Below are 23,596 nucleotides of genomic sequence, written 5' to 3'. Positions count from 1 at the left end.
GTCCGTCTCGGCCAGCGAGATGTCACTTCCTGCACAGGAGAGACTGCACGGAAGTGACGTTCCGTCGCCGCCATCTTGGTACTCTCGTCCACAGTAATGCTTAGACTTAGAAGTCGGCAAGCGGACATCTTGTTACACCCACCGAAGTCCGCTTGCTGTGGATGAGTGTACCAAGAGGGAGGCAACGACACATCTGAAGAAGAACACCTGTGTCACTGTGACATCTGGTAAGTCAGACACACAGGAGAAGCTGACAAGATAACATTTTTTTCATTATGTTACTTAACATTTATATATATATAAACGTATATATATATATATATATATATATATATATATATATATATATATATATATATATATATATATATATATAAATGTCCCAGTTGGTTCCTCAAAAGTGTTTATTCCGTGCCAGTGCTAGATACATGTTTGGGTGCTATACACTTTGTGTATCTAGCACTGGCACGGAATAACCACTTTTGAGGAACCAACCGGGACGTTTATATATAAATAAGTGGTGGGGGCGCAAACAAACTGAAAAAATCTGAAAATAAAAACCCCCATTAAAACGCTGCAACTGTGCCTTTAAATGCAGCCACTGTGCCCATCAATTGTCGCCACTGTGCCATCAAACGCAGCCACTGTGCCCTTTAATTGTTGCCACTGTGCCAAACACAGCCACTGTGCAGCCACTGTGCCCATTGTCGCCACTGTGCCATCAATTGTCGCCACTGTGCCAAACGTCGCCACTGTGCAGCCACTGTGCCCATTGTCGCCACTGTGCCATCAATTGTCGCCACTGTGCCAGCAAACATCGCCACTGTGCCCATCAATTGTCGCCACTGTGCCCATCAATTGTCGCCACTGTGCCAGCAAACGCCGCCACTGTGCCATCAAATGCAGCCACTGTACTCATCAATTGTCGCCACTGTGCCAGCAAACGCAGCCACTGTGCCCATCAATTGTCGCCACTGTGCCCATCAATTGTCGCCACTGTGCCAGCAAACGCCGCCACTGTGCCATCAAATGCAGCCACTGTGTCCATCAATTGTCGCTACTGTGCCAGCAAACGTCGCCACTGTGCAGCCACTGTGCCCATCAATTGTCGCCACTGGGCCCATCAATTGTCGCCACTCTGCCAGCAAACGCCGCCACTGTGCCATCAAATGCAGCCACTGTGCTCATCAATTGTCGCCACTGTGCCATTAAACGCAGGAACTGTGCCCTTTAATTGTTGCCACTGTGCCAAACGCAGCCACTGTGCCCATCAATTGTCGCCACTGTGCCAGCAAACGTTGCCGCTGTGCAGCCACTGTGCCCATCAATTGTCGCCACTGTGCCATCAAACACAGCCACTGTGCCCATCAATTGTCACCACTGCCAGCAACACCGCCACTGTGCCATCAAATGCAGCCATTGTGCCCATCAATTGTCACCACTGCCAGCAACACCGCCACTGTGCCATCAAATGCAGCCATTGTGCCCATCAATTGTCACCACTGCCAGCAACACCGCCACTGTGCCATCAAATGCAGCCATTGTGCCCATCAATTGTCACCACTGTGCCAGCAAACGCCGCCACTGTGCCATCAAATGCAGCCACTGTGCTCGTCAATTGTCACCACTGTGCCATCAAACGCAGCCACTGTGCCAGCAAACGCAGCCACTGTGCCCTTTAATTGTTGCCACTGTGCCAAACGCAGCCACTGTGCCCATCAATTGTCGCCACTGTGCCAGCAAACGTCCCACTGTGCAGCCACTGTGCCCATCAATTGTCAGCACTGTGCCAGCAAATGCCGCCACTGTGCCAGCAAACGCGACCAACGAAAATAATTTTACTGTTAGGGGTCCCCACAACTTGGGAAATTTTATCAAGGGGTCACGGCACTAGAAAGGTTGAGAACCACTGGTCTAGAGTGAGAAAAATATTACTAGTAACATGACATGGAAAGGAGTATTAACTATAAGGACAGGACTTTAATCATGTTTAGTTTTTGATTAACCACTAAAATGTACTACATGCCTTAAATACTCTGGATTTATAATAAAAAAGAACAGAAACCTACAAAAACACCAATAAGTTGAAATCTGGTTGATGTGGGTTACTTTCTATATCATCATTGCGGTTTCCTGCCTTTAAAAAAAAAACAAAAAAAAACTGATGTCCACAAGTAAACCAGTATACATTGGCTTAAAAAACGTTTCATACTTGTAAATAGTATTTTAAAAATATATACAGGTTTCACATATTGTTAGACTTTTGTCCTCTACAGCTCCAGGAATTATTTTGTTTCCTCTACTTCACGGATATTTTATGTGATTAGCTTATGTAACAAAAACAACAGGGAATATCTGTTTAGGTCAAGTATAACAGGATCTCGTTCTATTACTACCCTTACAGAGGGCTTGGCTAATGGATCAGTTCATGCCAGAAGTCGCAAGAAAAAAAATATCTGGTTCATGAAGGGAAAGTGCTTTTCTTCTGTCGTAGGAAGTAAATCACCTCCATAAGAATAAAATCTTTTAGGACTCAAAAGCACCTGACATCTATAGTACATACAACTACAAGAATTAGCGATGAGTGGTATTCCTTTGGTCATTTAGAAAGAATTATACAGAGATGGCTATATCTTAAGTTCATGAAGGAAAGAGATGGCATACACAACTTCTGTCAAGAGGAACAGTTATCAATATTGAATGTTCTTCTCTAAGGCTGTCAGAAACATGAAGATCTTCAAGTACGATTAATTATGGCTTTCAATAGTACCTTGATATCAGCATCTATTTTTATGCAAACTTCCATAATTAATGTTCCCAGTTACAAAACTCTGAGCCTGTAGATTTTATCAGTTATGATACTGCGTGGCAAAAAAGTGGGGTGTGTCAAGACACCTCATACAAATTGACTGTCCTCTTGATCCTCACATCCACTCATACATTGATGTGTCCTGTGGCATTTTCAGAATATTGATGAAGACATTCTCCAAAGGTGTCCATGCAACTAAGAATTACAAATAGAGGTAAGTCCAGTTCACATATGAAGCATGGGAATTACATGATGGTCAGAACTGTGCCATTCACATGCATGTTTCACTACTGGGGTGTTTCTGGATGTCATTCTCTGTGTAGATAAGTTGATAGGATTTTTCACTCCCCTCTAGAACAGAGTTTCCTAGCTCAGCATCTTGCTTTTGCAGCTCATGTCTAGAAAGATGTTCAACAATGCCAGCTCCTAAAGAATCTCCTAAGACATTGGTGGTTGTGCGGAGGCGATCCCTAGAAAATATAATAGAAATAAGATTTATGGAAGTACAGTGTACACACCAAATTAAATCTGTTACCTTTTTCTAGCATAAACCACCGATCCCACTTTTTTAATATATGTTTTTTATGCATTAGCGTATACACTGATCAGCCATAACATTATGGTCACCCACCGAATATCGAATAGGTCCTCCTTTTGCTACCAAAACAGCCCTGACCCATCAAAGCATGGACTCCACTAGACCCCTGAAGGTATACTGTAGCATCTGGCACCAAACCATCGGTAGCATCACACTGTCCCTGTCATATTGCCTTCTTCACAAACTGCTTCCTGGTGTCACAGCTTCCTCAGGTAAGCAATGCACATGCACCCGGCCATCCATATGTTGTAAAAGAAAATGCGATTCATCAGACCAGGCCACCTTCTTCCATTGCTCCACGGTTCAACTTGGATGCTTACGTGCCTATTGTAGGCACTTTTGTTTTGTGGACACACTGACTGATCTATGTCTACACAGCTTCATACACACCAAAGTGTGATGGACTGTGTTCTGACACCTTTCTCTCAGAACCAGTGGTTTTCTTTTCTTGGACCACTTTTGGCAGGTCCTGACCACTGCAGACTGGAAACAGCTGCTCTGACCCAGCTGTCTAGTCATTACAATTTGGCCCTTGTTAAAGTCATTTAAAACCTTACGCTTGGCATTTTTCTGCCTTTAACACAACTTCAGGGACAACATGTTCACTTGCTGCCTAATATATCCCACCCACCTTTAGGTACCCTTATAATCAACGGTATTCACTTTACCTGTCAGTGGTCATAATGTTATGGCCGATCGGTGTATAATTGAACAAACTTATTTGTTAGACTGAATCTCCACAACTTCCAAATACGTTCTAGTGCATGACTTCTTTGTATTATTTTGGAAAAACCTAATAAATCTTTTGCAAAACAAATATAAATACATTCTAGAATACATAATGACCTACCCTTGAAACCTCAGCCCAAAATGGCACCTTTGACATCTCTATTACAGATCCTCTATTGTTTGATAAAATTGTTAAGGCATTGGATTCCAAAGAGCTTATTTCCAAGATCTATGCACAACTCCTATTGAGAATTTTGTTTAAATTTCCTGCCCCCTGTAGACAAAAATGGGAATGGGACCTAGGATCTATCCCTAATAGCATCTGGGAAGAGATCCTGCGGGTGGTCCCCTCCGTCTCACTCTCTCCCTTGCACAGGCTTACACAATTATTTATCATACATAGAGCATACCAAACTTCAGATTTCCTTCATAGCATAGGTGTCCATCCTAATTCTTGTTGTAAATGCAATCAACCTCAGGGAAACCTAATGCATCTCCTGTGGCCCTGCCCAAAACTCAAATGATACTAGTTCGGGATTATTATGACCCTCAATGTGATGGTGGCCTCACTCAGTGTTGACCCCAAAACCTGCATCCTAGGTAGCTTTAATTCATCTTCCCTAGATGAATATGAAAAATACACCCTATGCAAGGCTACTATAACTAAAAGACAGATTTTAGGACCTGCACAGTCCTGAAACATTGCATTTCTATGTTATCATACAAGGATAAAGAGCTTTGCACTTTGAAACAAGTTTGTTGCTGTGCTGGTGACATCTCTTATCCATTTTGTGTACCGTGACCAGTTGGATGTTGTTGCAGCACCCTTTTAACTACAAGGCTGATTCCTGTATGGTGTGCCAAAGGAAAATACTATATGGCCTAGTAGGTCAGATGCATTGGGTGGTCTAAAATGTTGAGTTGTAATTGCATGAAGTGACCCTGGGTTACATCACTGCCTTGGGGAGGATGCCATCAAGCCCAAGACCCCCATGCAGACATGAAAATGGAACAAAAGGACACAGGCATGAAAGTAGAGGGATAGAGGTTTGTAGAGGTTTGTTCCTGGGAAGGATCCAGTGTCAGGCCTGGGCACTCTAAACAGTGGGCTAAAGGAGGGCAGCGCCAGACCTAGCTGATTCTATGGAGAAATTTTGAACCTGTATTAACAAGTTGAGTTTTAAGATCGAGAATTGACTACTTATCCCTTCCGTTTTGTTTGGAAACTGTAAACAGGTTTGAGTAGAAACCTTGAAACCATTCCTTCCTCGGGACTGGGGCAATGACTTCCTGTGAAAGGAGCTACTGACAGCAGTAAGAAGATCCACCTGTCTTCACGGGGACAGTGGCAAACGTAAGAGCTTAAAAAAAGGAGGAAGTTTTCGAATGCAGGTATAGTAATAAACCTTGAACCACTTTAAATGTTATTCCACTATGTCTATAGGTTTTAATAAAGTAAAAGGATGCTTTGTACTGTATGTATATGCCATTTTCTAACCAAAAGGATACATTTACTTTTTTCTCTTTACACACTTTCATACTTCTTTTAATGGTTTAGAACAAAAGATAATTCTGTTTTTCACTTTCCTTTCTCTACAAGTTGCCAGTCTGATTTATACCACAATAGGTTACTTGTAACTGCACTGCTGAACTGGACTGTTTCCTGCACGTGTTAATGTTTTACTGTAGCAAGTTAATGCTAACCTTTTTTTTTTTAATGAAAATACTTCAAACTAACAGCGCGTTATACAGCCCCCACCCCTTCGGATACCTAAAGGCCCATTCACACCAGAAATATGTCTACTATGCATTTTTTTTCATGCACAATTGCATGCATTTGATGCATGCTTTTATATGCAGCTGACATGCATTTTTTCATCTGCATTTGTCTTGTGAGGGTACTTACTTCTTTAGCTGGGCTTTTATTGGCACTGTGATGCATTGAGGTGCATTTGTGCACGTTTACATGTATTTGTGTGCTTTTTTGTGGTGCAGAAAAATGCAGCTTGCTGTACTTTTTTTTCACTGCACTGTATAAGGCCCCTTTCACATGGGCGGATAGAATTCAGCTTTTCGCTGCGGATAGGTCAAGTTATCTACCGCAGCTAAACTCAGACAATGCAACGGTCTTGTTACATGGGGTTTGGTGCGGTTAGAAAAAATTAATATGACTGCGTCCAGGACCGATTTATTGCAGCTATCTGCACATAACTGCAGGTAATTGCAGTGTACTATTTCTCGTGCAGATAGCAGCGGCAACAAGGAAAGAAAAGCAACAGGAAGCACATCAGAAATGGCAAGAATGTTCCAACGCAGCATGTAAACGCACGTAAACTCAGCTAATCGCAATATACAGCTGCAAGTGAATGCTGTGCCAGGATTCCCTGAATTTCAAAATAACAAAACATGTGCTTTTAACAGCGGCAGAACGGGGCCTAATGGTATGAACTGTGCCCATAGAATTACCTAGATTTTGGGCTGTCTATGCAGTTGGATTGCAGTAAAAAAGGCACCCAACTGCATCTGGTGTAAATGGACCCTCAATATTTTTTTAGACAATGTCCTCTGTTCCCTGGGACACCCTCAAAACTTAGAGAAATATGACTTTCATACCTCATCTTTTTTTCACCAGTGGCTACACTGGCTCCTCCTTCTGCCTCCAAGTCAGCCTATCTAAAACTGAAATAAACGGGGCGTGGCTTGGCTCGCGATGAGGATTGCAGCTTAGCTGAGAAGCTCTGTCAGATACTCGGCCCCAGCCTGTCTTCCTGCTCATAAATTCAGAGGATGCACAAGCAGAGCAGACACCCTCACCACACATGCTCTCGTCGCTCTATGGCTGCAAGCGCAGGGAGAAACATCTCTGATATATTTAAGAACCAGACTGCTGTCTTGAGAGTCACAGCGGGAGGCAAGATGGTGCTGGCTCATGCGGATGGGGATCTCAGTGAGGACTCACAGTCGGCAGCGGAAGAGAACGGTAGGAGAAGCATACGTTCTGATCACCCCTTTACATACAAGGACATGTCAGGCTTTGCAGCTGACATTAAAGCCTCATTTTCCATGGCCATCACAGATCTTAAAACTAGCCTCCTAGTCTTGCAGGAAAAGATGGCCACCGCAGAGACAGCAGGGAAACAAAGAGACACTAAAATTAACAGGCTGGATAAAGTCGCCTCCTCTCATGCTCGCCATTTTATTGAAATGAATAGGCATCTGGAGGACCTGGACAATAGAGGAAGACGCAATAATATTAGAGTCCGCAGCATTCCAGAATCTGTTATGGCCGATCAAATCCCCTCAGTCCAGCAAAGAGTCTTTAACAGTCTCTTAGAAAAACCGGAGGACACTGATATTGAGTTTGTCAGGGCACACAGAGCTCTGAGAGCAAGGGGCCCAGACACCCTGACCCCTAGAGACATTATTTGTTGTTTGCAAAACTTTGCTCTCAAAGAGGAGATAATGTTCAAAGCCCGCAGGAATGATCAAATAGTGTTCAATGGAGAATGCATCAAATTATTTCAAGATCTCTCCTAGATCACCTTGAAAAATCGCAGGGCCCTGCGACCTTTATTAGACAAATTGCGGGAGAAAGACATACGGTACACGTGGCGTTTCCCTTTTGCTTTGTTGATCACGTACGACGGCAGGCAGCACACGCTCCGCAGATGACCTCCCTGACTTCTGCACTGCCCTCCAAATTGGATAGATTGATCTACCGGACTGGTACCAGGAGTTCACCCTGCCACCCCAAGAACGGAGCCTGCCTCGCTCCCCTCTGGCAACACCGGAGAAACACCATTCCAAAAAACAGAAACAACACTGTCACGATACACAGTCGGTGGGTACACCCCGCAGCCATCCACATTTCTCTCGGAACGTGCTGGAGGATTGAGAGTAGTATCCCCATGCTTATTCAAACTTGTTCGTGGTAACAATGGTTTAAAACTGAAATAATCCACTCGACTCCAAAGTCTCTTGTGTGCATTGGGTAACTTCCAAATCTCAGGTATCCTTGACTTGGCTCCATTTCAGGGCTCTATAAAAAACACACTGCTGTCCTTAAGATCCATTTCTTTGTTGCAGTAGACTACAATTAGATTGTTGTTATGCACTGAGCTATGCATTTAGTGTATAAGGGAAAACTAGTATTGTATCCACATGTTAAGTACTGAAATATTGGTAATCTCATAACTCGTCCTCTGCTATAAAAATATCCAGGGAGAGACCCATTAGCCTACACCTGTTTAAAAGCAGGGTGGTTGCAATAAACCCATAGAAGCTGTGTTCTACTGTTATAATAAACCCATATAAGTTCTTCTACTAACATGTGTTCCTTGCGTGCACTACCTATTTAATTGATGTTCATTTACAGATCTGAAGTGACTTCAATTAGCAACAAGATTATTTGATCTTGCAAATAGCCTTAGGCTGCCAATGTGTTTTTTGTTTTTTGTTTTGCTATTAAGTGGTTTCTTAAAAACAAAGAGATTATTGACTGGAAGTTTTCCTGCCAGGCTTCGTGTTTCCCCAAATTGCCTACATGTAAAACAATATAATTTAAAAACATTTTACAAAGATGCATAGTTTTATTGATACATTACGGGTTCCCTTGACTGCATAGATTATTTTCTGGGAAAGGCGATTTTAGACTTTAACCCTGTTGCCAGGTCCGTCGTGCGTACCCCAACAGCAGGGGGGTTTTACACACATTGTGTGTATATCTGACAAGCAGACTCCAGCGATGCCGCTCAATTGCTTCCACACAGTCCCAGTAACGGCTTGCCCATCTGCAGGCCGGAGACCAACATAACGGGTGCTGCCAGGAAGAGGGGAGGGAGAAGAGTGGACACACACCTGCTCTCCTACCCTCCTTGTTGCTGACCCGGAAAGCATAATCTTTTACGTCTCTGCTAGGTCAGCCTCTCGGTGTCCCCGGACAGCTTGGCCGGAAAACAATTTAATGCAATGTGATATGCATTGCATTACATTCAGTGGAGAATAGGGGAGACATCAATGGTCTTTTCGCCAAAACTTTTTGTCCCCTGTGATGAAAAAAAGTTATGTAAAACATTTTTCCCAAGTCATCTTCCAGTACAGCTACCAGAGAGAGAAGCTCCTCCCACCTAGCACAGAAAACACATGATCCACATTATTTAAAGTATGCACCACACAGATGGGGTTTCCCCTGGTCTTCATTGAATGGATCAAGGTCCTGTACCGTGATAATTTACAATATTTTGTTGCGCTAGGGGACGACAGCTATGGATAGGGGTGAGCAATATACAAAGGGATAGTAAGTTATACAAAAAAAAAAAAAAAATTAAAGAATAGCTAATTAAAAGATATCAATTTAAATAACAGTCATGTGTGAGTTACAATACATTTATATGATAAAAATAATGATAATAGAAAATAAAAAATGAAATATAAAAAAATGATAAAAAAAGTCCTGGGATGGTGCTGGGTTGATGAACAAAAGTCCAGGCATAAAAACTGGGATGAAATGAGTGAAGGGGGGGGGGGGGAGGGGGGAATGCAGAGCATAGGTCTATGACCTCAGGGGGAGAGATGCAGATACAAACACAGGAGGCAGCTTGCTTGAAGGGCAGAATTCACCTTTGGAGGGAGATAAAAAGGAAGAAAAGCAGCGCCGACCTAAGTGTAGTACTGTAGCATAAACATTTATTACAGGTTAAAATGCACTCACTCAGAGTAAGGTAGATACAGGCACATCAAGTAAAAAATCCATCCGGGAAGCTGTGTGGTGGGCAGCAGGGCTCCACAGGGGGCGATCCTGAATGATGGAGTGTGTTACACTTGTCTCCTTGTCCCGTCTGACGGCGCAGGTGGTAACCAGTGTCACAGGCTGGGTTGAGACAGGCACAGCGTGGATCGTCTGTTAAGTTGTATTTCCCGGGTATCAGTGACGCTGGGGGCGTGCACGCGTTCGGAGCATGAGTGCTCCTTCATCAGGCATCAGGTACCGTGACCCCACCTCAGCCATTAAACTGGGAGGGGGCCTGTCGCAATCCTTCCATCTTTCCAGGGGCACGCGGCAGGGCTGCCCTCTCTCTCCGGCCTTGTTTGCCATCGCGATGAAGCCACTTGCAGAAGCCCTTCGCACCTCTCCCCAAGTTAGGGGGCAGAGGGTTGGCTGGCTGGAGGAGAGGGTCGCCCTGTACGCAGATGATCTCCTACTTTTCCTAAATGATGCAGGTCCATCGCTTGAGGGAGCCCTACAGATCCTCAACTCCTTTTCCTCTGTCACGGGCCTCAGGGTCAACTGGACAAAATCCCTCCTGTTCCCCATAGACCCTGCGGCCCGTGCCACAGCTCCTACTAACATTCCCCTTCAGTAGGTCGAGACTTTTAAATACCTGGGGGTGGTGGTCTCCAGACAGGCCTCTGACTACTTAGTCCTAAACCTGTCCCCGGTAGTTCAGGAGACACGGCAACGGCTGAGGGCATGGGAATCATTGCCACTTTCACTGATGGGACGTATAAATTTGTTTAAAATGAAAATATTACCCAAATTCTCATATTTATTCCGCCACTCTCCACAGTGGGTTCCCAAATCCTTTTTCATACGTCTACATTGCCTCCTTGCCTCTTTTCTCTGGGGATCCCAATCCCCCAGATACAGCTGGACCACACTGATACGCCCGACCTCTCAGGGTGGCTTGGCATGTCCGGATCTATATAAGTACTATTTAGCCACCCAGCTAGTAACGGCCACCTGGTGGCTCAATCTGGACATCTCCAATCCAGCTACTCAGGTCGAGATGGCAGTGCTTTGATCAACTGAGGCGCTCAAATTTTTACTCTTTCGAGGCCCCCAGGCCCCCTATCCACTGACACCCTCCATGCGCACCACACTGCGTGCATGGGGGGCAGGTCTCAAACTTGAAAAATACCCTAAACAGGTAGTTTCACCCAATGCCCCCCTTTGGCTAAACCCAACCCTAAAGCACATCTACAAATTGCCTGAACCACATGCCTGGACCAAATTTAACATCAAAACGGTGACGCAGATTGTCTCCAACCAATCCCTAGTCCCTCTTTCCAAACTGAACTCTGACTTTAACTTACCACGGTCCTATTTTTTTCGATACCTTAAACTCTCCCATGCCTTCAGTTGCCAATTCTCCAACTCACCTCCTCAACTGATTCAATCTTCACTAGAAGACCTACTTAGATCAGATTGTGCAAAAAAAAACACCTCTCAATTGTATTCGCATTTCATTATCACCTCTCTTCCGACTTTGGAGAAGCTGAGGTCTAAATGGTCCCATGACATTCCTAATTTTAATAACGATGACTGGGATGACATATGGGATTTCCCTTTTAACTCCTTGGTTTCTCTGAGAGACCGCCTGGTCCAATTCAAGATAGTTCACCGGGCATATTTCACACCCCATAGAATGCACAAAATGAACCCCAACTCCCCCCCATGAGTGTTGGAGATGTGGTGGAATTCCTGGTGACTTCACCCATATCTTCTGGACCTGCCCGGCAATTGCAGATTACTGGAAGGAGGTATTAGACTTTATCACGCAAATCACCTCTGTGCCACTACAACTATCAATGGCAATTTGCTTGCTAGGACTGATAGAATAATTAATTCCTACGGTGGCGGGACGCACACTAGTGGGACTGCTACTGTTTTATGCACGCAAAGCCATAGCCCTTAGCTGGCACAAACCAACCCCCCCCCTCCCTCCCTATGGAAAAAACAGCTTACCTCTATATAAAGACACATACGCTAACAGAGGCTGCCCCAATAAATATGACAAAGTCTGGTCTAAATGGCTGACAGACCCCTCCACTGCTTCAGAGGTCTCTTAATAGAATCCGCGCAAAATAGCTCTCAAGTGGATGCCAGCTGTGAACAATGAGCCCATCAGGGGTCATCTCATCATATACAAATGTGAATTACATTACCTAGTGACCCAGTGGACTGTGCTGTTATACATATCACCACATTCCGTGCTTTATGCTTGTTATTGATGTATGATGCAACAAAAGTAAAATTCCCACAAAGACCACATTGACATCATGTAAGACCAATGTATGTATAAATGTTGTTTTTCTTTTTTTGTAGTTGTTCTTATTGCAAATTAATAAAAAGATATTTGAAAAAAAAAAAAAAAAAAAAAAAGTATGCACCACAGTACACCCTGTTCCAAATTATTATGCAAATTCTATTTCAGTGTCACAAAGATTAAACATTTTGTTTTTCAGCTTAACTCATGGATGGCATTGTGTCTCAGGGCTCTTTTGATCACTGAAAACAATCTCGGACACCTGTGATAATTAGATTGCCAGGTGAGCCCAATTAAAGGAAAAACTACTAAAGGAGGGTGTTCCACATTATTAAGCAGAGCACCATTTTCAAGCAATATGGGGAAGAAAAAGGATCTCTCTGCTGCCGAAAAGAGTGAAATAGTTCAATGCCTTGGACGAGGTATGAAAATATTAGATATTTCACAAAAACGTAAGCGTGATCATCGCACTATTAAGAGATTTGTGGCTGCACAGACGGGTTTCGTGCAGGTAAAGGCACATTGAGGAAGATTTCTGCCAGATCCATGCATCGGATCAAGAGAGCAGCTGCTAAAACACCATTACATAGCAGCAAACAGATATTTGAAGCTGCTGGTGCCTCTGGAGTCCCACGGACATCAAGGTGTAGAGTCCTCCAGAGTCTTGCAACTGTGCATAAACCTTCCACCACCAACCAATGCTCACAAGCAGAAACGGCTGCATTGGGCAGAAAAATACATGAAGACTAATTTTCCTTGTCAAAAGAAGTTTATTGAGTATACAATGTTATAAAGATACATAAAGTAAGTTTACAAGGATCTATAAAGTAAGCTCATTGTTTTACAGTAGGGTTTATATAGGTAAATATCATGAAATTTCAAATATTAAACACTGGGTTCACATAAACCTAAATTAAAGATATATATATCATTTCCTTAGTTACTTTTGTAGGTATTTAAATGATTTATACCTACTATACATATTGTTTACAAGTAGAGTGTATATAGGTCAAATAAATTCTGATAATGAGCTTTAATTGTAAGGTGGAGAAAAGGAAAGAGAAAGAAGAAAAAGGGTTGAAAGGTAGAGGTATGGTCCACAAAGTTGTCCCGCTCGTCAGTTTATTATTCTTTTTAGTTCTCTTTGAAGCCTTAGAATGGGTGTCTCTGTAAGTCATTTAATCTGTTACCATGGCAACAGGACAGAGTCATTGAAGTTTGACAGGAACTGTTGTTTTATCCAAGGATGCCAAAGTTTTTCAAATTTTGGAATTTGATTTTGATCGATGGCTACCATCTTAGCATGGGACGTTGTATTATTCATTCTGTGAATTGTTTCTGCTAGTACCAATGTAGGAGATTTCCATGCCTTGGCCACTGTTTGTTTTGCAGCCGTTATTAGTTGGATCATAAGTTTGAATTGAGAGAGTGTTAACCATTCCGGTTTTAGATTAAGTAAAGTTAAATATGGATCTGGTTGTATTATTTTTTAAAATATTTTAGATGCAATCACGAAGACTTCCTTCCAGAAGGTTTGGATTACTGGGCATGTCCACCATATGTGTAAATATGTTCCTATTTCTGGGCATCCTCGAAAACAAAGAGCTGAGGTATTAGGTGAATATTTTGCCACTCTAGCGGGTACAAGGTACCAGCGAGTTAGGACTTTATAATTTGTCTCCAGTGCTAAGATGTTGGGTGAAGATGACTTAGATGTGAGCCATATGTTAGACCAGTCCGTGTCTTCTAAAGTTCGTCCCAGGTCCTCCTCCCACCTCTGAACGTAAGAGGGTCTATTAAGATTTGCTACTCCATATAATTGATTATAAAGTGATGAAATTGTACCTTTAGTAAATGGATCTTTTGTACAGATTGATTCAAAAATGGATAATTGGGATAATGGTGTATCCCCCTTTAGGAATGGTGTATAGAAATTTTTGATTTGGAGATATCTAAATATCTCAGAGTTTGGTAGATCATATTTTTCTCTAAGCGATGGGAATGAAAGGAATGATTTAGATGCTATGAAGTCATTTAGTGTCTGAATGCCTGATGTTGTCCAAGCTTTAAAAGAATTTGGGTAGATCCATGCCGGATAAAAGGCCGGATTTCTGATAAAAGAAAGGAGAGGATTGTGTGGAGATTGTAACTGATATTTGGTTTTTAGTTTATCCCAGAGAGATAAGAAGTGTTTAGTTATGGGATTATGAATTTTAAAGCGGTCTTTAGGATCAAGCCATAATAAATTTGATATTAATAGAGGGTCATTTTCTGAAGCCTCTATAAATACCCATAATGGGATTTCCTGTTTTGCATGGTATTTGGACAGACTGGCCAAATGTGCTGCTCTGTAATAGTTAGTAAAATTAGGGTATCCCAGGCCTCCTTTATTTTTGGGAAGATGTAGTGTGTGTATAGGTATACGTGGTTTAGAAGAGCCCCATATAAACGAAGTTGCTCTTTTTTGTACTATTCTCAAAAAATAGGAAGGAATTGGAATAGGGAGGACTCTGAATAGATAAAGCAATTTGGGTAGAATAGTCATTTTGATTGCATTAATCTTCCCTATCCAGGATAAAGGAAGTTGCGACCATTGTTTTATTAGATTTGTGATCTGTCTTAATACAGGAGGATAATTGGTTGAGAATAAGTCAGAATGAGATGCTGTTAAATTAATTCCAAGATATGGGATTGATTTTTCTGCCCATGTGAATGGGAGTGCAGCCCTAGCCGGGATCAATTCCATGTTTGTGAGTGAAATATTAAGCACTAGGCATTTCTTAGGATTAATCATAAGGCCGGATAGGGCTGCAAATCCATCAAGAGCTGGTATTAAGTTAGGACCAGAGACCTGTGGTGATGATAGAAAAAGTAATATATCGTCTGCAAATATACATAATTTGTGTGTAATACCTCCTACTTCAATGCCAGTTATAGTTTGGTTTGTTCTGATGTATTGGGCCATGGGTTCGAGTATAAGGGCAAATAATAAGGGAGATAATGGGCAACCCTATCGGGTACCTCTTTCGATATTAAAGGCTTCAGATTTGTATCCAGCATATTTTATATAGGCTTTGGGTTTATTATATAATGCTTTGATCCATGTTAAAAAGTGGGGTCCAAAACCCCATTTTTGTAATGAATATTGCATATATTGCCAGGATACTGTGTCAAATGCCCTCTTAATATCGAGAGATAGAAAACAAAGGGATTTTCCGTTTCTTTAGCAATATGTGCCAATAACACTGCCCTGCGTATATTATCGCCTGCCTGTCTATTTGGCATGAAGCCTACTTGATCTCTATGTATTAATTTTCCTATAATGCTATTGAGGCGTTTTGCTATTATTTTTGCTAATAATTTAATATCGAGGTTTAACAGAGAGATAGGCCGATAATTCACACAGGAAGTATCATCAGAAAGGGGTTTTGGGATCATACAAACAATTGCCATTAGTGTTTCTTGCCGAAAAGAATGTCCATCTAGAAGTTTGTTAAAAGTTTCAGTGAGAATGGGAGAGAGTATTTCTGAGAATGTTTTATAGTATAAAGCCGAGTAGCCTTCTGGGCCTGGTCTTTTGTTAAGTTTTAGGTCTTTTATGGCGTTAGCAACTTCATCTATAGTTATAGGCTCATCCAAACTGCTTTTTTGATTCTGAGATAACTCAGGTAAGGTTATTTTTGAGAAGAAGGATTCAGCCTCTGTAGGATTAAATTCATTGTTTGTCTTGTATAAAGTTGCGAGATGTGAGTGAAATTTATGGACTATTTTAACTGGATTACAAGTGTAAACATTTTTTGATAATTTCAAACGTATTGGTTTGAAAGATTTGTTAGTTGAATTTAATGCCCGAGCCAAATATGTACCTGGTTTGTTTGTATTCATGTAGAAATTGTGTTTGGAGCGTTTGAGGGATTTATCAACTGACTCAGTGAGAAATAGATCGTATTCCAATCTAGATTTTTCCAGATGAGATTTTGTACTCTGAGATGGATTATCTTGAAATGATATGTAGGCTGCATTAAAATTGAGTTCTATTTTTTTTGCTAGATTTTTGCGTTCCCGTTTAAATAGTGCCATTTGTCTTTGTATTGTACCACGCAAGACAGGCTTATGAGCTTCCCACAGTGTTATTGGGGAGATGTCTGTTGTATTATTAATTGATATGTATTCCTTTAAAGCTTGTTCAATGGCCATCTGATGTAGTGGGTGTTTGAGCATTATGTCCGGTAAGTACCACGTTGGGTCATGCGCTTTTGGTATGGCTGAGGCTATAGTAGTGTATACTGCATTATGGTCAGACCACGGAATCGGAATTATATCTGATGCAATAATTTCTGGTATCATTCCTATTGTTAGAAAAATATGATCTATTCTGGTGAAGGTTTGATGAGGGTGCGAGAAATAAGTGAATTTCTTTTTCATTGGGTTACTTTCTCTCCACGAATCTACCATATTGTATTTGGAAAGAAGTTGAGAAAAAGGTAATCTAGAGGTTATTTTGGATGGTGTAAAAGGTGATTTATCTAGAAATGGGAGGAGGACCTGGTTCGAATCCCCACACATTATCACTGTTCCTATTTTGTGTGTATTAATCACTTGTAATATATGTGAGAGGAATGGTGTAGGTTGTTTGTTAGGAGCGTAGTAGGAAATCACCGTGATTGCTGTATCCATTATATAACCCATGAGTATCAGGTATCTACCTTCTGGGTCTTTAATTTCTGATGATAAGGTGAATGGTGTGGATCGGTGAAATGCAATTAGAGTTCCCCTTTGCTTGGTACAGGCAGAAGCCGTGTAAATTTGTTGATAAAAAGGAGAAATATATTTTGGAGTAGAATCTTTGGTGAAGTGTGTTTCTTGGAGGCATACTATGTGAGCCTTCTTGTTATGGAAAGTACGGAAGGCTTTGGTCCTTTTTTGAGGGACATTTATTCCCTGAACATTCAGGGAAAGTATATTCAGTGGTGCCATGGCAATAGATCAAATAGTTTTGACTTACTTTTTGTTATGCAGAGCTGACTGCGCAGATCAACCTGTGTGGACTGAAGAGATGAATAGATAGAAAAGAAACCAGTGAATTCTGGAGTAAAGAGTAAACAAAAAACATATGAGATTAGATGATACATTGTATAAATTATTTTTTGCAAGTAATCACAATTTACCCGTGAAAGAGAATAAATATCTCTCTCAGGGGAATAAGTGCCTTCGTCACACCCCCACATAATATGGTTGGGAGAATGAGGAGGGCTAATGGGGGTACACGGATCTTCCGCTTACAGGAGAGAAGTGCTATGTCAAAAGACATCAAAATGATGTTTAATTAATTGGAGTGCAGAATATAGTTTTTGTTGAAATGATTTATTCCAGGGTGGTTGTATATGGTTAGTCTTGCCCTAGGCTAAATAATTCAGTTAGAAAGGTACTGTTAATAACTTTCGTACTGATGAAGATAGTTTGAATTATTTTGGGATTTTAACCCTTTTAGAGTAAACAATTACATATTTTATTCATATGTAACTGTTTAGATATGTTAACTCATAAAATTGAGGTTGTATTGCTTCAGATTAGAATAAACAAAAACATAATTCTAGGAACTAGTTAGGTAATAATATATTTGTTTTAAGAAAAGAAAGAAAAAGCTTCCATTACTTCTGGATTATTGAACATATTTGTCCTAAAAAGTAATAAATCTATTGTTATTACCTGATAATATATAACTGAACAAGAATTTCCTTATTTCACTTATATATTCTAAGGCTATATGAATCAGAAGTAATAAGAAATATAACTGGAATGTAACATGATCCCACACAGTGTGTGACTATCAGAATGCAGTTACATTCAGTTATAAATATAGTTTTTTTTATAGAGAGCCATCTCTTAGTATAATAAATGAAGAGATATCAGGAATTAGGATGTCAGTCCATTGAATCTTCTTGGTCCATGGATGATGTGGCATAACGGCCTCTTTTGTGAGAATGATGATTCCCATTTTGTTCTGAAATTTTCTGGGTGCTGCCTGAAGGTGAAGATGATGCCATTCTTCTGCGTGTGGGGGTGTTGCTGCTTGTGGGTTTTGTCAGATTTAATTTTAAAAGGGTTTGTTGTAGTTCATCTGCTGATCTGCTTCTGTAAATTGTACCTTGGTAGTTAAATCTGACTGAAAAGGGGAAGCCCCATTGATACATAATGTTGTGGCGTTGCAGTTCCATTAGTTGGGGTTTCATGGATCGTCTTTTAGTAATAGTAAGTTGGGATAGGTCAGCAAAAATTTGATAATTGTGTCCTTGAAAATTAAGTTCCTTTTTTTCTGTTGCAGCAATTAGTATTTGTTCTTTCGTTCTGTAATAATGAAATTTTGTGATTATATCACGTGGGGGTCCATCTTTCTTTTTGGCTGTGAGGGCTCTGTGTACTCTGTCCAGTTCTAAACGTTCAATAGGGATATCTGGCTTTAGTTCTTGTAATAGAGCAGTAATAGTAGATTGCAGGTCTGTCACAGTTTCAGGTATTCCCCTTATGCGCAAGTTTGAACGTCTGGCTCTATTTTCGTAATCTTCGAGCTTAGTTTGAAGTATTAAATTCTCTTTTTTTAATTGTTCCAATTCTGTTATATTTTCTTGGGTTGTAATTTCAATTTCATCCATTTTTATTTCTAAGGCTGCGGTGCGGTTTCCCAGCTCTCTTATTTCTTTGGTTAGGCTTTTTGTTATTTGGTCTGAGGTTTGTTTTAAAGCCTTATGAAGCATCTTTTCAAACTGTAATAATATTACTGGGGATGCTGAGGAGGCTTGTGGAGAAGTTTGTGAGAGGATTTGTTCTGTATCTGACTCAAATGGAGAGTCTTGCTGTGACATTTTCTGTCTGTGAGAGCGCCCTGATGCTGTATCTTGTGAGGTGACTGGAGCTGCTTCAGCTGCAGTGAGTGCCTGTGAGCTCTTTGTGAGGTGATTTTTATTTCTGCCACGGTTTCCTCCCAGTAGCATATTTCCTGCCCAAACTTTCACAGTTTGTTCCCTGGGGCAAAAAGGTTCAAATGGATACCTTTAGAGCCTGCAGGCTCCGCTTTGTCCTTCTCTTCTCTCCTCAGCGGTGTGGAGCTCTAACAATGCATGTCTGCTCCGCTAGGCTCCGCCTCCTGCCCCCCTGAAGAGTCCTGTTCACTGATGAGTGCTGTGCAACCATGGATGGTCCAGATGGATGGAGTAGTGGATGGTTGGTGGATGGCCACCCTGTTCCAACAAGGCTGCAACGTCAGCAAGGCGGTGGTGGAGTCATGTTTTTGGCCGGAATCATGGGAAGAGAGCTGGTCGGCCCCTTTAGGGTCCCCGAAGGTGTAAAAATGATCTCTGTAAAGTATGTGGAGTTCCTGACTGACCACTTCCTTCCATGGTACAGAAGGAAGAACTATGCTTTCTGTAATAAAATCATCTTCATGCATGACAATGCACCAGCTCATGCTGCAAAGAATACCTCTGCATCAATGGCTGCTATGGGGATAAAAGGAGAGAAAGTCATGGTGTGGCCTCCATCCTCCCCTGACCTCAATCCTATTGAGAACCTTTGGCGCATCCTCAAGCAAAAGATCTATGAGGGTGGGAGGCAGTTTACATCCAAACAGCAGCTCTGGGAGGCTATTCTGACATCTTGCAAACAAATTCAAGCAGAAACTGTCCAAAACCTCACAAGTTCAATGGATGCAAGACTTGTGAAGCTGCTATCAAATAAGGGGTCGTATGTTAAAATGTAACGTGACCGGTTAAAATGTTTAAAAAGTTAAAATGTTGTTCAAAGTTTGACTGAAATAGCTTTTGATTTCAGGAAATATGCTGCAAACACAACAAATGTCAATTTTCAGTTCTTTACAACCTATAAAGTGTTTTAAAACTTACTGTGCGTAATAATTTGGAACAGTGCATTGTAAGTTTTTTATTTTGAAAAAAAAAAACTGTTATCATTAGGAGGTTTGTTCAATAAAATTTGAATTGTACTCTTAATAGTTGATAACATGAGAAATATGCTGACTGTTGTTTACATCAATTATTTAGGTAAATGATTAAATAATTAGGTAAAATAATTTGGAACAGGGTGTATACCCTCAGTTCTTGTGTTTCCTCTGGCCAGGCAGGAGCACGCTTCACGCTGTGAATTTTTTTCCTGCAGGCCTTCGTGCTAGGTGGCAGGGGCCTCCCTGCTGCGGCATCCTACAAAACCCGGGGAGGCCATCAGTATAGGGTTTTTCATTTTTCTGCCTAAAGATATGAAAAGGGCCTCCCTCCCCTTCTTTTTGTGAGCCACCTGGTCCAGCTACCAAACCTTCATTTAGGCATTACCGGTTGGATCTGCTGTCTAGCATGGATCAGTCCTTCGGGAGAAAGGTGCTGCAGGCCATAGCCCCCCCCCCCCCAAAGCAGGTAGTTCCTTTTTGGTCCTCTCTCGTAGTCGTCCTGGAAGATGACTTGGGAAAACAGTTATTACCTGTTAACTTACTTTCCAGGACAGCGCCTATTCCCACCCTGAGATGTATGTTTTTTTAATGTGTACATGTTATGAGTATTACTGTTACATTTGCATATATTGTCATATGTTATAACTGAGGGTATACTGTGGTGCATGCTTTAAATGATGTGGATCATGTGTTTCCTGTGCTAGGTGGCAGGAGCCTCTCGTAGCCATCCTGGAAAATTCCTGGAAAGTAAGTTAACGGGTAATAACTTTTTTTTAAATTGCAAAAAAATAAAGTTACACGTGTAGCGCTGGTAGATTTTTAATCTACCGCTTATATGTAAATTTAGTGGGTCATCTGTTCTGTACATAGTTCAGACTTAATCTATGGCTAAATTAGCTTCTGTTCCTGCCTTGGTTGCGTGCAGTTCCACCCCGTCGCCTGTAGATGTCGGTGTCACTACAGACCGAAGCTGGAAAGCAACAGACTGATGTGTATTGAGTGCTCTTCTTTCTCAGAAATAACTCGGCAGAGGTTGTCAAATGCGGTGCATTCTGGGAAGGGGTATTTAAGGGACAGACGCCATATTTCTTGGTCATTTTCTTTCCACCTGCTGGCCCTCCTGGCCAACAGGTATGCGCTAGGAGTCCTACCTCGTGGTCCTCCGGGCCGGAGGACTGCGTTGCTGCAGCGTGTGGGTGGGCCCAGAGGTCTGTCTGGGGCCTACTACAACTGCTGCGGAGATGGTCCTGTGCTGTCTGTCCTACGGGAAGAAGCTAGACAATTGAGAAGAATCCAGGGGAGGACCCGTCATGGAAGGATCATGCGGAGCGCTGGTCTAGAGAGGGGCCTGGTGACTCAATTGGAGAACGCATCTTAAGTTAACCTACCACATAGTACTGCCGGGTCGGCTTAAAGGTTCTGGTACTGTGTTGCTGTCCATCGAAAACTACTACATCCTGTGGCAGAGGATCGTACAGTTTTGTTCTATTCAAGTCTGTGGCAGAGACTTTCTGTTCGTGCTGCACTCCGGTTGCTAGGTCAGTGAGAGAGGTCTATCTAGGCGGGCAAAGATTTAATCCTGAACTGAAGATACATTTATCCCTGAGATTTCAATTCCTTAGTGCTACACCGAGAAAAGGTATTTGAACTTCCCTGCAACTCTTCTTGTACCTCTTTCCTGCTACTTCTTCCAGTTATCTCCCATTAAAGCATTTGAAAAATACTAAAGTGACTGGTGCCTACATTGTTAGATAATAAGCTCAATGTGGACTCTAAGTCTGGTATTGGTGAAACTACAGGTAAAAAGGTGACGGAAACAGCCCGCTTTAAATCAGCAGCTCCACCGTGAGTTATTGCTACACACAGAAGCACATAAAATCCCTTCAAAATGTTTTTGAGCCCCCCCACATATATGCACGTATGAATGCCTATGTATGAAAAAGCCAATTGAGATACATGTTACATATCGCTGCGCATGCCGGACTGAGAGCAATATTTCCAGCACCAGACCTTCATCTATAGAGGGCTTTTAATGTGTCATCTATGGAAAATATAGGGTACTGAAGTTTATCACCATTTCATGGGCGCACACAAATTTAAGGTTTGACATATTGAGTATCTATTTACTTTGTGCAACCTCATCTTTTTTTTTTTTTTGTAAATTCTTTATTTACGAAAACATAGGATATCAACATTCAACATACATTGGTACAAAAGACATAACAGTTTTGTTCGTGTTATAGGAACGTCTCGACTGGTCGGACCATGTAAATCTAACAATAAGGCTTTATTATTCTGGGTAGCCAAATTCTAGGTTAAGAAGCTCATTGTGTCTCATGTGAGATTAAATGTATTTTTAGATAATTACTGTGTAGGAAAGCACGACCTATGGGTCGTCAATGCTGTTAAAAAGTAAGGAGAAAATTAGACAAAGTTAGAATAAAGAAAAAGTAAAGAAGAGAGAAGAGAGGAAAAAAAATAGAGGGGGGGGGGGATGAAGGGGATGGGGTGGGAGGGAAGGTATAGGGAGAAAAGTGATGGGGGGGGGGGAGGCCTCCTCCAGCCTTACCATCGGTTTTTACCGTGTTCCTCACGAGTAGACCAGTCTCTAGAATTTTATGCCACCAGCCTTGCAAACTCCTCGGAGCAGAAAAATTCGAGCCAATAGAACCACTTCTTGAGGAAATGCTCCTCTCGGTTGCCATAAGGTCCTCCATGTTGTATACATCAGCTATCCTCTTCAACCACATTGCCGCTCCCAGGGGCTCTGTCCGCTTCCAGAGCAGGGGAATACAACTTTTTGCTACCGTGACCAGCAGGGGCAGGATTGATTTCCTGTATGACTTGCTCAGTATTTCATGGTGGTGTATTAAGAAGAACTCAGGACTCCTGGGCAGCTCTCAATCTGTGAACTTCTGTGTGATGCGATGGACCTCATTCCAGAAAGGTGTCAGGAGCCTACAAGACCAGAAGATGTGGAGAAGAGTGCCTGCCTCCTCCCCACACCTCCAGCACAGCTCTGAACTCTGCGGGAACATCCGGTGCAACCTAACTGGGGTATAGTACCATTGTGACAGCACTTTAAACCCTGCCTCCTGTTGATTGGCACATATCAATGTTTTATACGTGAAGAGAATCATTCTCTCCACCTGTCTCTCGGATAGCACTATACCCAGGTCTCGTTCCCACTTGGCTAAATAAGGAGGTCTGTACCCCTGGGGGGGTGTGATTAGAAGTTGGTACGATAATGAGATAGCATGACGCACTGGCTCTTGTTCTGAGCAAAGAGTCTCAAAAGAAGTCAAGATTCTTAAAAAAGGCGCCGGAGAGGGCTGAGATTTAATGAAGTGAGCTAATTGGAGCTTGTGCCAGAAGGAGAGGCTTACCAATAGATGGTCATTCATGATGTCTTCCCTTGACATCCACTTTCCATTCTTGGTGAAGTGGCGAAGTTGACTTCT

At 41.9% G+C, this 23,596-nt stretch overlaps 1 protein-coding gene across 2 annotated transcripts in view; it reads right to left on the bottom strand.

Moving 5' to 3' along the window:
• Positions 1 to 1,917: 1,917 nt before the first annotated feature.
• The window catches only part of LOC141107931 (excitatory amino acid transporter 1-like), a 185,513-nt gene continuing 163,834 nt past the window's right edge, over positions 1,918 to 23,596 (bottom strand). For both annotated transcript variants that reach the window (XM_073599013.1, XM_073599004.1), the window contains one exon: positions 1,918 to 3,279. In XM_073599013.1, the coding sequence (XP_073455114.1) occupies positions 3,081 to 3,279 (199 nt within the window). In that variant the 3' untranslated portion in view covers positions 1,918 to 3,080. The remainder of the gene's footprint in view (positions 3,280 to 23,596) is intronic.

Source organism: Aquarana catesbeiana, linkage group LG01 (assembly GCF_042186555.1).
Source record: "Aquarana catesbeiana isolate 2022-GZ linkage group LG01, ASM4218655v1, whole genome shotgun sequence".
In the NCBI taxonomy this organism is placed as follows: domain Eukaryota; kingdom Metazoa; phylum Chordata; class Amphibia; order Anura; family Ranidae; genus Aquarana; species Aquarana catesbeiana.
This window is presented reverse-complemented; position numbering and strand designations above follow the sequence as displayed.